At 38.9% G+C, this 12,335-nt stretch overlaps 1 protein-coding gene across 1 annotated transcript in view; it reads left to right on the forward strand.

Annotated features, from left to right (window-relative positions):
* Positions 1-12,335, forward strand: part of SYCP2 (synaptonemal complex protein 2) — a 102,748-nt gene that overhangs the window by 22,221 nt on the left and 68,192 nt on the right. The window contains 3 exon segments of the mRNA XM_066235658.1: positions 9,222-9,370; positions 10,503-10,577; positions 11,127-11,273. Coding sequence (XP_066091755.1) covers positions 9,222-9,370; positions 10,503-10,577; positions 11,127-11,273 — 371 coding nt within the window.

Consider the following 12,335-nt stretch of genomic DNA (forward strand, 5'->3'; position numbering starts at 1 on the left):
TGTATTTCTTTCATTGGCTTTATACTCCTTTTTCTAGAGGCTGTTCATAGTTTATTTGATACATCTTTAATAGTGTATATATTCAAGTAATATAACAACCCTTTATTTTTGTATAAGAACTTCATTTTTTTAGTGTTTGTTTATGATTTTAATTTATTGTGTTTACATAGATTCAAGTGTCCCACCAAATATATCTCCTCCCAACCCTGTGTTCCCATCGCGCCCCCCCTTTGCCTCTTCCCCCCAATGTCCTCCCCCCTTCCCTCCAGGATTTGCTGTTCTGTTCTCTATAATGCTGTTATGTATATAGAAATTTCACTAATCTCTTTCCCTTCTCTGATCCCATCTTCTCTTCCACTTTCCCTCTGACTGCTTTCCCTCTGGTCCCTTTGATCCCACCTCTGCCTCTGTTGTGTTCCTTAATTCATATTGTTCATTGGATTCTACAAATGAGTGAGGTCATATGATATTTTTCTGTCTCTGCCTGGCTTATTTCACTTAGTATGATAGTTTCCAGGTCCATCCATGTTGTCACAAAAGGTGAGATTTTCTTCTTCTTCATGGCCGTGCAGTATTCCATTGTGTATATGTACCACTGCTTTTTAATCCACTCGTCCACTGACTGACACTTGGGCTGTTTCCAGATCTTGGCTATTGTAAACAATGCTCCAATAAAAATGGGGGTACATTTCTTCTTTTGAATCAGTGATTTAGTATTAATAGGATATATTCCTGGAAGTGGGATAGCTGGGTCAAAGGGCAGTTCCATTTTTAATTTTTTGAGGAATCTCCATACTGTTTTCCACAGTGGCTGCACCAGTCTACATTCCCACCAGCAGTACAAGAGGGTGCCTTTTTCTCTACACCCTCTCCAGAACTTACTATGTGTTGTTTTGTTAATGAGTGCCATTCTGACAGGTATGAGGTGGTATCTCATTGTGGTTTTAATTTGCATTTCTCTAATGATTAGTGATGTTGAACATTTTTTCATATGCTTATTGGTCATCTGTATGTCCTCTTTGGAGAATTATCTATTCATTTCTTTTGCCCATTTTTTGATTGGATTGTTTACCTTCCTGATGCTCAGTTATACAAGTTCTTTACAAATTTTGGTTATTAACCCTTTATCAGATGTATTGGCGAATATATTCTCCTATTGTGTGGGTTGTCTTTTTATTTTGTTAATGGTGTTTTTTGCTGTGCAAAAGCCTTTTAGTTTCATTTAGTCCCATTCGTTCATCCTGCACTTTATTTCGCTTGCCTGTGGAGATAAATCAGCAAAAATATTGCTACAAGAGATATCGGAGAATTTACTGCCTATGTTTTCCTCCAAGATGTTTATGGTTTCACGACTTATATTTAAGTCTTTTATCCATTTTGAGTTTGTTTTTGTGAATGGTGTAAGTTGGTGATCCAGTTTCATTTTTTTGCAAGTACCTGTCCAATTTTCCCAACACCATTTGTTAAAGAGATTGTCTTTACTCCATTGTATGCTATTACGTCCTTTGTCAAATATCAATTGTCCATAAAGGTGTGGGTTTATTTCTGGGTTCTCTGTTCTGTTCCATTGATGTGTATGCCTGTTCTTATGCCAGTACCAAGCTGTTTTGAGTACTATGGCCTTGTAGTATAACTTGATATCAGAAAGTGTGATGCCCCCCATTTATTCTTCTTTTTCAGGATTGCTGTGGCTATTTGTGTTCTTTTTTTGGTTCCAAATAAATTTTTAGAATACTTGTTCTATATCTTTGAAGTATGTCATTGGTACTTTAATGGGAATTGCATTGAATTTATAGATTACTTTGGGTAATATAGACATTTTAATAATGTTTATTCTTCCTATCCATGAACACGGTATATGCTTCCACTTGTTTGTATCTTCCTTGATTTCTTATACCAATGTTTTATAATTTTTCAAGTACACGTCTTTAACATCTTTGGTTAAATTTACTCCTAGATACTTTATTTCTTTTGTTGCAATAGTGAAGGAGATTGTTCTCTTAATTTCTCTTTCAGACAGTTCATTGTTGGTATATAAAAATGCCACTGATTTTTGAATATTGATTTTATATCCTTCCACCTTGCTGAATTCATTTATCAGGTCCAGTAGTTTTTTGACTGAGACTTTAGGGTTTTCTATGTACAGTATCATATTATCAGCAAGTAATGATAGTTTTACTTCTTCTTTTCTAATTTGGATGCCTTTTATCTCTCTTCTTGTCTGATTGCTATGGCTAGGACTTCTAGAACTATGTTGAATAAGAGTGGTGAAAGGGGGCACCACTGCCTTGTTCCTGATCTTAAGGGGATTTAAAAAAATTTTTGCCCATTGATTATGATGTTGGCTTTGGGTTTGTCATAGATGGCCTTTATCATGTTGAGGTATGTTCTCTGTATCCCCACTTTGCTGAGAGTTTTGATAAATGGGTGCTGGATTTTATCAAATGCTATTTCTGCATCTATTGATATTATGTGATTTTTATCCTTTCTTTGTTTATGTGTTGAATCACATTGATTGATTTGTGAATGTTGTACCAGCCTTGTCTCCTCAGAATAATTCTCACCTGATCATGATGTATGATTTTTTTCATGTATTGCTGGATCCAGTTTGCTAATATTTTGTTGAGAATTTTAGCATCCAAGTTCATCAGGGATATAGGTCTATAGTTTTCTTTCTTTGTGTTGTCTTTGCCTGGTTTTGGAATCAGAATTATGCTTGCCTCATAAAAGGAGTTTGGAAGTCTTCCCTCCTCTTGAATTTTTTGAAATAGTTTGAGAAGGATAGGAGTTAGCTCTTCTTAGAATATTTCGTAAAATTCGCCTGTGAAGCCATCTGGCCCAGGACTTTTGTTTGTTGAGATTTTTTTTGATAACTGTTTTGATCTCATTTGTTGTAATCAGTCTGTTTAGGTTTTCTGATCTTCTATATTGATTTTTGAAAAATTATGTTTTGAGGAATTTGTCCTTTTCACCTAGGTTGTTTAATTTTATGGGATACAGTTATTTATAATATTTTCTTACAATCCTTTGTATTTCTGCTGTGTCAGTTGTTACTTTTCCTCTCTCATTTCTAATTTCATTTGAGTCCTCTCACTTTTTTTCTTGGTGAGTCTGGTTAAAGGTTCATCTATCTCGTTTACCTTTTCAAAGAACAGCTCTTGGTTTCACTGATCCTCTGTATTGATTTTTTAACCTCTATGTCATTTATTTCTGCTCTGATCTTTATTATTCTTCTACTAGCTCTGGGCTTTACTTGCTGTTATTTTGTAGTTCTTTTAGATGCAGGGTTAAATTGTTTATTTGAGCTTTTCCTAGCTCCTTAAGGTATGCCTGTAATGCTATGAACTTCCCTCTCAGGACTGCTTTTGCTGTGTCCCATAGTTTTGAGTTGTATGTTCATTTTCACTTGTTTCAAGGAAATTTTTTATTTCTTTCTTGATCTTATTGTTGACCTATTAGTTATTTAATAACATGCTATTTAGTTTCCAAGTGTTTGAGTGTTTTTCAGTTTTTCTATTGTAGTTGATTTCTAGTTTCATGCCATTGTGATCTGAGAAGATGCTGGATATGATTTCAATCGTCTTAAATTTATTGAGACTCGTTTCATGTCCTAACATATGGTCTATCCTAGAGAATGTACTATGAGCACTTGAAAAGAATGTATTTTCTGCTGCTTTAGGGTGAAAGGTTCTGAAGATATCTATTAAATCCAGTTGATCTAGTGTGTCCTTTAAGTCTGCTGTTTATTAATTTTTTTTCTTGAGGATCTGTCCAGTGATGTTAGTGGGGTATTAAAATCCCCTACTATTATAGTATTGTTGTTGATCTCACCTTTTATGTCCATCAAAATCTGCTTTATATATTTAGGTTCTCCTAAGGTGCATAGATATTTATAACGGTTATCTCTTCCTGTTGGATTGCTTCCTTTATCATTATGTAGAGATCTTCTTTATCACTTACTATTATAGTCTTTGTTTTAAAGTCTATTTTATCAGATATAAGTATTGCTACCCCAGCTTTTTTTTCATTTCCATTTGCATGAAATATTTTTTCCATCCCCTTACTTTGAGTGTATGTGTATCTTTTGTTTTGAGGTGGGTCTCTTGTAGACAGCATATGTACAGGTCCTGTTTTCTTATCTACACAGCTACTTTATGCCTTTTGATTGGAGGATTTAATCCATTTACATTTAAGGTTATTATTGATATATAGTTGTTTATTGCCATTTTATTCTTTAAATCTACAATACATTCCTCTTTTACTAGATATTTTCCCCTCTTTGTTTGGTTTACAGCAGGCCCCTTAACATTTCTTGTAGCATTGATTTGGTTGTAATGAATTCCTTGAGTTTTTTTTTGTTTTTTTTTTTGTCTAGGAAGCTTTTTATTTCTCCTATTTTAAATGATAACCTTGCTGGATAGAGACATCTTGGTTGTAGGCTCTTGTTTTGCATTATTTTGAATATTTTTTGCCATTCTCTTCTGGCCTCTAATTTTTCTGTTGAGAAGTCATATGTCATCCTTATTGGGGGCTCCTCTGTAGGTAATTGACTGCTTTTATCTTACAGCTTTTTTCTCTTACAGAGAAAAAATATTCTTTTTTTCTCTCTCAATTTTTATATTTTAATTATGATGTGTCTTGGAGTAGGCCTCTTTGGGTTCATTGTTAATGGGACTCTCTGTGCTTCTTGAACTTGTGTGACTTTTTCCTTCATCAATTTAAGGAAGTTTTCAGCTTGATTTTTTCAATCAGATTCTCTATCCCTTAATCTTACTCTTCTCCTTCAGGAACCACTATGATGCAGATATTGTTTCTCTTCATGTTGTCACAGAGCTCTCTTAGAGTTTTCTCAGACTTCTTGAGCCTCTTTTTGCTGCTCTGCTTCCTTGATTTCATTTATCTTGTCCTCTAAATCTCTGATTCAATCCTCAGCTTCATCCATCCTGCTTTTAATTCCTTCTAGTGTGGTCTTCATTTCTGATATTGTATTTGTCATTTCTGACTGGTTCTTTTTTATTATTTCAATGTCCTTTTTGATACTTGCTATCTCTTTATCTAAGTGCTTGTTATGTCCATCCATTGTTGCTCTAAGATCTTTGAGCATCCTAACAATCATTATTTTAAATTCTGCATCTGGTAATTTGGTTATTTCCATTTTATTCAGATCTTTTTCTGGGGATTTCTTTTGTTGATTCATTTGGGTTGCATTTCTCTGCCTTCTCATTTTGTCTGTGTATAAGAAGTTTGTGGCCACAGGAGTCCAATGGGTGTGACCTCTGTGTTCCCTAGGTGTGGTATGTCTGCAGGCCCGCCACCCCTTCTGCCACCACCTTGGGTGTTCGGGCAGGGTCGTTGCTGGCCCGACCCTCCGCATTATTTGCTGCGGCTTCCACCTTGCCTCCACCAGCAGGACTGCATTTGCGTGCTTAGGCTGCAAGCCTTGGCTGGTCCTCAGCCTCTGCCTGGACCCTGTGGGCTGGACTGCGCTCCTGTGTCTGGGCTGCAAGCCTTGGCCAGTCCCAAGCCTCCACCCCGCCCCTGCAGGCAGGACTATGCTCATGCACCCAGCCGCAAGCCTCACCTGTTCCCTGGCTTCCGCCTTGTCCCTGCAGATGGGACTGCAGGCAGGACTGATGGGCCCCATCCACAGCCATGATGGACCCCCAGCTTCTGCCCCCATGGGCTGAACTGTGCTTGCACCTGGACAGCAGCCATGGCCAGCCCCTGGCTCCCGCTCCTGCCAACGGGACTGTGCTCCTGTGTCCTGTTGCTGCCCACCCTCCAGTGAGCACTCAGCAGTGTGGGGGTGGTGATGTAGCTCAGACTTCAGCCCTCAATACTGTATCCCTGATGGCTTCCTCCTTCTAAGTGCTTCTTGCTCTGGTTGCAGCAGGGGAGCTTCTGTTTGGCTGATGACCTGGTTCCCTTTGCTTGTATTGCTGGTTCCAGGAAAAATAATTCACTTTAGATTTGGGGAGTGACTCTCAGCCCAGGGGTTAGGGCAACTTTCTCAAAATGTTTCTCCCCGTGCCTCCTAGATTACACTCTCTTCCTGCTACTTTGGTCCTCTGAGCTCTCCCCATCCCCTGGAACCCCGGGTGAGTGATTGTGAAAGAGGTTTTCTGCATGGTTCCTTTAAGACGAATCCTTTGTCTGAGAAATCTGTCTCTTTCTCGCAAACAGTATCCTGGCTTGTTTCACAGCTAAATTCTGTCCATATGCCTCTTCTAGGCTCTGGGGCTGCAGGCTAGGGCTTCGGTCCTGGGGCCCAGGACGCTCCCCTATCTGGGAAACTCCCCTCCTGCCATGCTAGTCCCTCTGGGCTACTGCTCGCTCCCAGGAGCCAGGCAGCCCTCTCTGCATTTCTGCTTTTCCTACTAGTCTCAGTGTGGCTTCTTCGGTGATTTTTGGTTATAGATTCCTCTTGGTTTAGCCCAAAGTTGGTTTTTCCAGATGAATGTTCTTAAAATTAAGTTGTAATCCACTTTGGTTCTGGGAGGTAGAAGTTGGAACATTTGCCTACTCCATCTCCATCTTGCCACCCCTGGTATAAGAGCTTTGTAACAGTATACTTCCAAAATAGTATAGAATGTTTTCTCACCCAATTTCTCTTTTTTTATTGTGGTAAAATGCATACTGAGACTTACCATCTTAATCATTTTTTCTTTTTCTTTTTTAAAATTTTTATTACTAAGTGAGAGGTGGGGAGATAGAAAGACAGACTCCTGCATGTGCCCCAACCATGATCTATCCAGCAAGCCCTCTACTTGGCAATGCTCTGCCCATCTGGGACTGCTGCTCCATTGCTTGTCAACTGAGGTATTTTTAGCATCTGAGGTGAGGCCATGGAGCCATCCTCAGTACCTGGGGCCAACTCACTCTAACCATTTGAGTGATGGCTGCAGGGGAGGGGGGGGGAGAGAGAGAGAGAGAGAGAGAGAGAGAAAGAGAAAGAGAGGGGGAGGGGTGGAAAAGCAGATTGTTCCTTCTCTTGTGTGCTTTGACAGGGAATTGAACCCAGGACTTTCACATGCCAGCTGATGCTCTACCGCTGAGCCAACTGGCCAGGGATGTTAATCATTTTAAAGTGTATAGTTCAGTAATGTTAATTATATTTACATTGTTATGAAACATCTCCAGAACATTTGTCATCTTGCAAAATTGAAAATCTATATCCATTAAACAAACTCCCCTTTCACCTCTCCACCCAGCCCCTGCTAACCAACATTATACTTTTTGTTTATATGAATTTGACTATTTTAAGTGGACTCAATCTTCATCTCTAAAGCCTGAAAACTTGTTAATGTTGAAACTCAAGACTTCTTTTCCCCCCAAAAATAACCATTGGTACTGTTTGAGTTAGAAAGTGTCACCACTGTCTTCAAGCAATTAATAATTCTTAGTCCCATCAAAGAAAATTACTGTGAAAGTTTCATGACCGTATAGTTGCAAAAGCAAGTAAGACATTTTCTGCTTGGGTAAGCCATCTAAAAATGGAGTATTATAGCTAGTAGGGACATTTGTCCTTTAGGGTAGGTCACCAAGTGGCCAGCAAAGCTTTTCCTGATATAGAGACAAATTTTTCTAGTTGGTGGGTCCTTGTCCCTCAAGATGTTTTTTGTCATGCCCAAAAGCATACACAGGGACAGTTTTGGAGTCTTCTCGGTCAACAAGAGAGCACCACTATAGGTTAGACAGGGCTGTAGTGGCCATTAGTCCAAAATACAGGCACATTCATTGTGTGCCAGGTAATCTTTTGATGACTTCGTGGAGGAAGGGAAGTGAATACCTCTTATAAACTGGTGCTTATGGAATTTTCTCACTGCATTGATAAATTCATTGAAGGTTAACCCTGTACACTTACCTTACCATTTGCTAGGTAGCACTCATGACTTACAAGGTATTGTTTGTTTACTGTCAACATGTTTGTAACAACTGTTGGATTTAATAGAAATGTTTGAACAGATGCTTATGCACAGAAATATAGTTTATTTATGGAATTAGCTATTTTCTTTGCTTCTTCTTTTTTTTTTTTTTTGTATTTTTCTGAAGCTGGAAACGAGGAGAGACAGTCAGACAGACTCCCGCATGCGCCCGACCGGGATCCACCTGGCACGCCCACCAGGGGCGACAGCTCTGCCCACCAGGGGGCAATGCTCTGCCCCTCCGGGGCGTCACTCTGCCGTGACCAGAGCCACTCCAGCGCCTGGGGCAGAGGCCAAGGAGCCATCCCCAGCGCCCGGGCCATCTTTGCTCCAATGGAGCCTTGGCTGCGGGAGGGGAAGAGAGAGACAGAGAGGAAGGAGGGGGGGTGGAGAAGCAAATGGGCGCTTCTCCTTTGTGCCCTGGCCAGGAATCGAACCCGGGTCCCCCGCACACCAGGCCAACGCTCTACCGCTGAGCCAACCAGCCAGGGCCTGTTTGCTTCTTTTTAAGAAAATATTAAATTAAAAAATGTGTTTAAGAAATATTTATTAAGAACCTGTTTGTGTCCAGAATGTATTCAGAACTTTAGCTCATTAGTTATTGTATTATCCTATCATTTATAGATCAGGAAACTGAGACTCTGAAAAATAAATTGACTTAAATATTTTTTTTAAATTTTTTTTACAGGGACAGAGAGAGTCAGATAGAGGGATAGATAGGGACAGACAGACAGAAACAGAGAGATGAGAAGCATCAATCATCAGTTTTTCATTGCGGCACCTTAGTTGTTCATTTATTACTTTCTCATATGTGCCTTGACTGTGAGCCTTTAGCAGACCGAGTGACCCCTTGCTCAAGCCAGCGACCTTGGGTCCAAGCTGGTGAGCTTTGCTCAAACCAGATGAACTTGCGCTCAAGCTGGCGACCTCGGGGTCTTGAACCTGAGTCCTCCACATCCCAGTCTAATGCTCTGTCCACTGCGCCACCGCCTGGTCAGACTGGTGAGCTTTTTTTTGCTCAAACTGGCGACCTCGGGGTTTTGAACCTAGGTTCTCAGCATCCCAGTCTGACGCCCTATCCACTGCGCCACCGCCTGGTCAGGCGACTTAAATTTTTTAAAATTGATTTGTTTACATAGATACTACTAGAATTAATTTAAATACTGTTAAATCCTAAAAGTTAACTTTACTAGATTTTGATTGATTTACTGTATGTTTTTTTAATTTACAATATACTTATAGAGTGGTATCATAGAAATGAATAGAAAGTAATCAGTGTGATTTGTTTGTGTACAGAGAGAGAATCAAAGAAGCTACTGACTGTAATTCTGAAAAATACATTAAAAATAAGTAAAAGAGAAGGGAAAGAATTGCTTTTGTATTTTGATGCATCATTAGAAATTATTAATGTGATATACAAGATTTTTGGTGCAAATAAACATAGGGTAAGTGTGTAAACTGTTTTTAATAAAAATTCATTATTTTTACATTCTGGAAACTTGTAGTTACTTGGTGTTGTAAGTTTGATTGAATTTTTTCCCTAGAATTTTTAAAATGATATGTAGATACTTAGTTCTTTAAATTTGTATTGTGGAATAGCCATACCTTTTGAGATACCTATTAGGAAATATTTCAGATGACAAATTACCAGCAACTACTTAAAACATTTAATGAATTCTTACCAGGTGTTTTAAAAGAGAAATGAGATGAAGCCCTGTTTTCAAGATAGTAAACATAGTTTGTGAGAATTATAGAATATACCTCAGAAAAGTGGCATCAGGAAAATGTATAGGAGTTGAGGAAAGATAATGCTTGCTAGGAGTCAGATTTGAAGGAAAGGCTGTAGAGATGGGATTTGAATAATAGCCTTTGAAGTTGATGGATAAATATAGGTAAGATTCTTTCCACAACTGTGGAAGACATTATAAGTTGGATGTTGTTTGGGAATCTAATGTGAAAATTCATGTTATGTTTGGGGGACAAGTTTTGATAGTGCATATCTCTATTCAAGCTGCTATAACAAAAGTACCACAGACTAGGTGGCTTAGACAACAAACATTTACATCTCATAGTTCTGGAGGCTGAGAAATCCAAGATCAGTGTTCCAGCAGATTTGGTGTCTGGTAGGTGAGGACCAAGTCTTTTTTTCACTTGGTCATCACATGGTGGGTGAAAGGGGTGAGGGAGCTCTGCTGGGTTTTTTTTATGAGGAAACTAATCCCATTCATGAGGGCTCTGTGCTTTTAACTTAATCACCTCCCAATAGGCCTTGCTTCCTTATACCATCATATTGGGGGTTAAGTTTCAACATGAATTTGGGTCAGGGATACATTCAGTCTGGGGGATACAACAATGCAAAAGACTTATGCAGGGTAGCGAGTATGTTTGTGAGAAGCCCTTACCAAAATGACTGTGGTTAATGGGGAGTCATTCAAGTGTTCAGAGAAAGGTATTTATATATACAAAATAATTACGATATAATATGGCAAGTTTGAAAGGAAACGAGTAGGAAATAATTGCATTAAAATGGAAAGATTTAGAAGAAAGTGACATCAGCTTGAATTGATTTAATTTTAGGAATTTACCAGAAAACAGGGTATTTCAGTTGCCAAAACATCTGTGCATATACTTTTTGATGCAAGTGGATCACAGGTATGTGTCTAACTTACTTGTTTTTAATCGTTGGGCTAAGTTTAACCTAAATAATAGTACAATAATAAAGTTCATATTGGAGAGTGAATATCTAAAAAATGTTTCAACTTGGGTAGTGCTTCAATAAAGTGTGATTTTTAAAACGTTAATAATAATTTATTTTAGTACAAAAGATATTTAGTTATTAATAAGTATCAGTTTGGGTAACTAAAAATTAGAAGTATATGTCCTTCCACTAATGCAAAAACTTGTGTTAGGTCTGTTAACATTTGAAAAAGTGGATGCTTGAGGGGAATACGGGGGTGGGGGGATACATTTGGGGCAACACTAGAATCTATGTAAACATAATAAATTAAAATCAATAAAAAAAGTGGAATGTTTTTAGTTGGGTTACTTTGTAGGCTAAAAATTAAAACAGTACATAGCATATTGGAAGAATTGACCTTGGAAAATGTGAAGTGAATGGGCACTTTACTAAGCCATCTGGTGGTTTTTGAGGACCTCCTATAGTTTCCAGTTTTAAGTATTTTTTCTACATTCTCCCAACAGATTCTAGTGCCGGAAAGTCAGATCTCACCAGATGCAGAAGAACTCGTTAGTTTGAAAGAAAAACCTAACTCCCAAAAGGAATTTGCTAAACCTCCAAACCGCATCAAAAGTAGTATTCAAGGAGACAGAAAAAATAGTCAGCCTGAGGTAAATATGATGTCAAAGTAGTCATTTTAAAAAAAAGTAGATCACCCTGGCAGGTTGACTCAGTGGTAGAGTGTCAGCCCAGTGTGTAGAGGTCCTGGGTTCAATTCCTGGTCAGGGCACATAGGAGAAGTGCACATTTGCTTGCCACCCTTCCCCCTCTTCTTCCTCTCTATCTCTCTCTTCCCCTCCTGCAGCCAAAGCTCCACTGGAGCAGAGTTGGCCTAGGTGCTGAGGATGGCTCCATGGCCTCCACCTCAGGCACTAGAATGGCTCAGGTTGCAACAGAGCAATTGCCCCAGAGCATCGCTCTCTAGTGGGCATGCTGGGTAGATCCTGGTCGGGTGTATGCGGGTGTCTGTCTGCCTCCCCGCTTCTAACTTTGGAAAAATACCCCCCCCCAAAAATAAATAAATAAAATCAAATCATTGCTATATATAATTACAGAAAAAAGCATCTACATTTCAAAGCACTTGCCCTAGCTTTTACAAATACAAACAAAAACAGTGTTTTAGTAAATTGTGTTTATGTGTAAGGGTTAAGACAAGGTATACTCTACATGGGAAATTCTACATTAGGGATATATAGAAAAGTAATTACCACGTTCTCACATAACCCTTCTGTTCTGTTTTTCCTCCACACCTGCTCCATTGATGATCTCCTCTAGGCCAAGTCCCGCAGAACCACTTTTCAGCCTTCTTCGTCATAGCTTGTGACACTTGACATTGTTAACAGCCTTCTCTTTCTTAATGCCCTCCTCTTGTTTGACTTCTATGTTGACATTTTAATTCACTACCTTACTTCTATTACTATATCAGAAATAGTTTCTCTCCCCACTCCCCGAAAGTAGGTTTGTTCTCAAAGCTTCTTAACCAACATCTCCATGCCTTCTCCCTGAGTGAGCTTCCTTCCTGTGCATAATTTAAGCTTAATATTCTATAGCTACTTCTCCACTTACTGTTTGAATAGTATTTCCTTCCTTATGTCTCTTCAAGCCGTTTTATGAAAAATCTAACAGAAAACTTTTTAAGTAAGAGGAAGGGAGATAGTAAGACAGACTCCCTC

The sequence above is a fragment of the Saccopteryx bilineata genome, chromosome 6 (assembly GCF_036850765.1).
Source record: "Saccopteryx bilineata isolate mSacBil1 chromosome 6, mSacBil1_pri_phased_curated, whole genome shotgun sequence".
In the NCBI taxonomy this organism is placed as follows: domain Eukaryota; kingdom Metazoa; phylum Chordata; class Mammalia; order Chiroptera; family Emballonuridae; genus Saccopteryx; species Saccopteryx bilineata.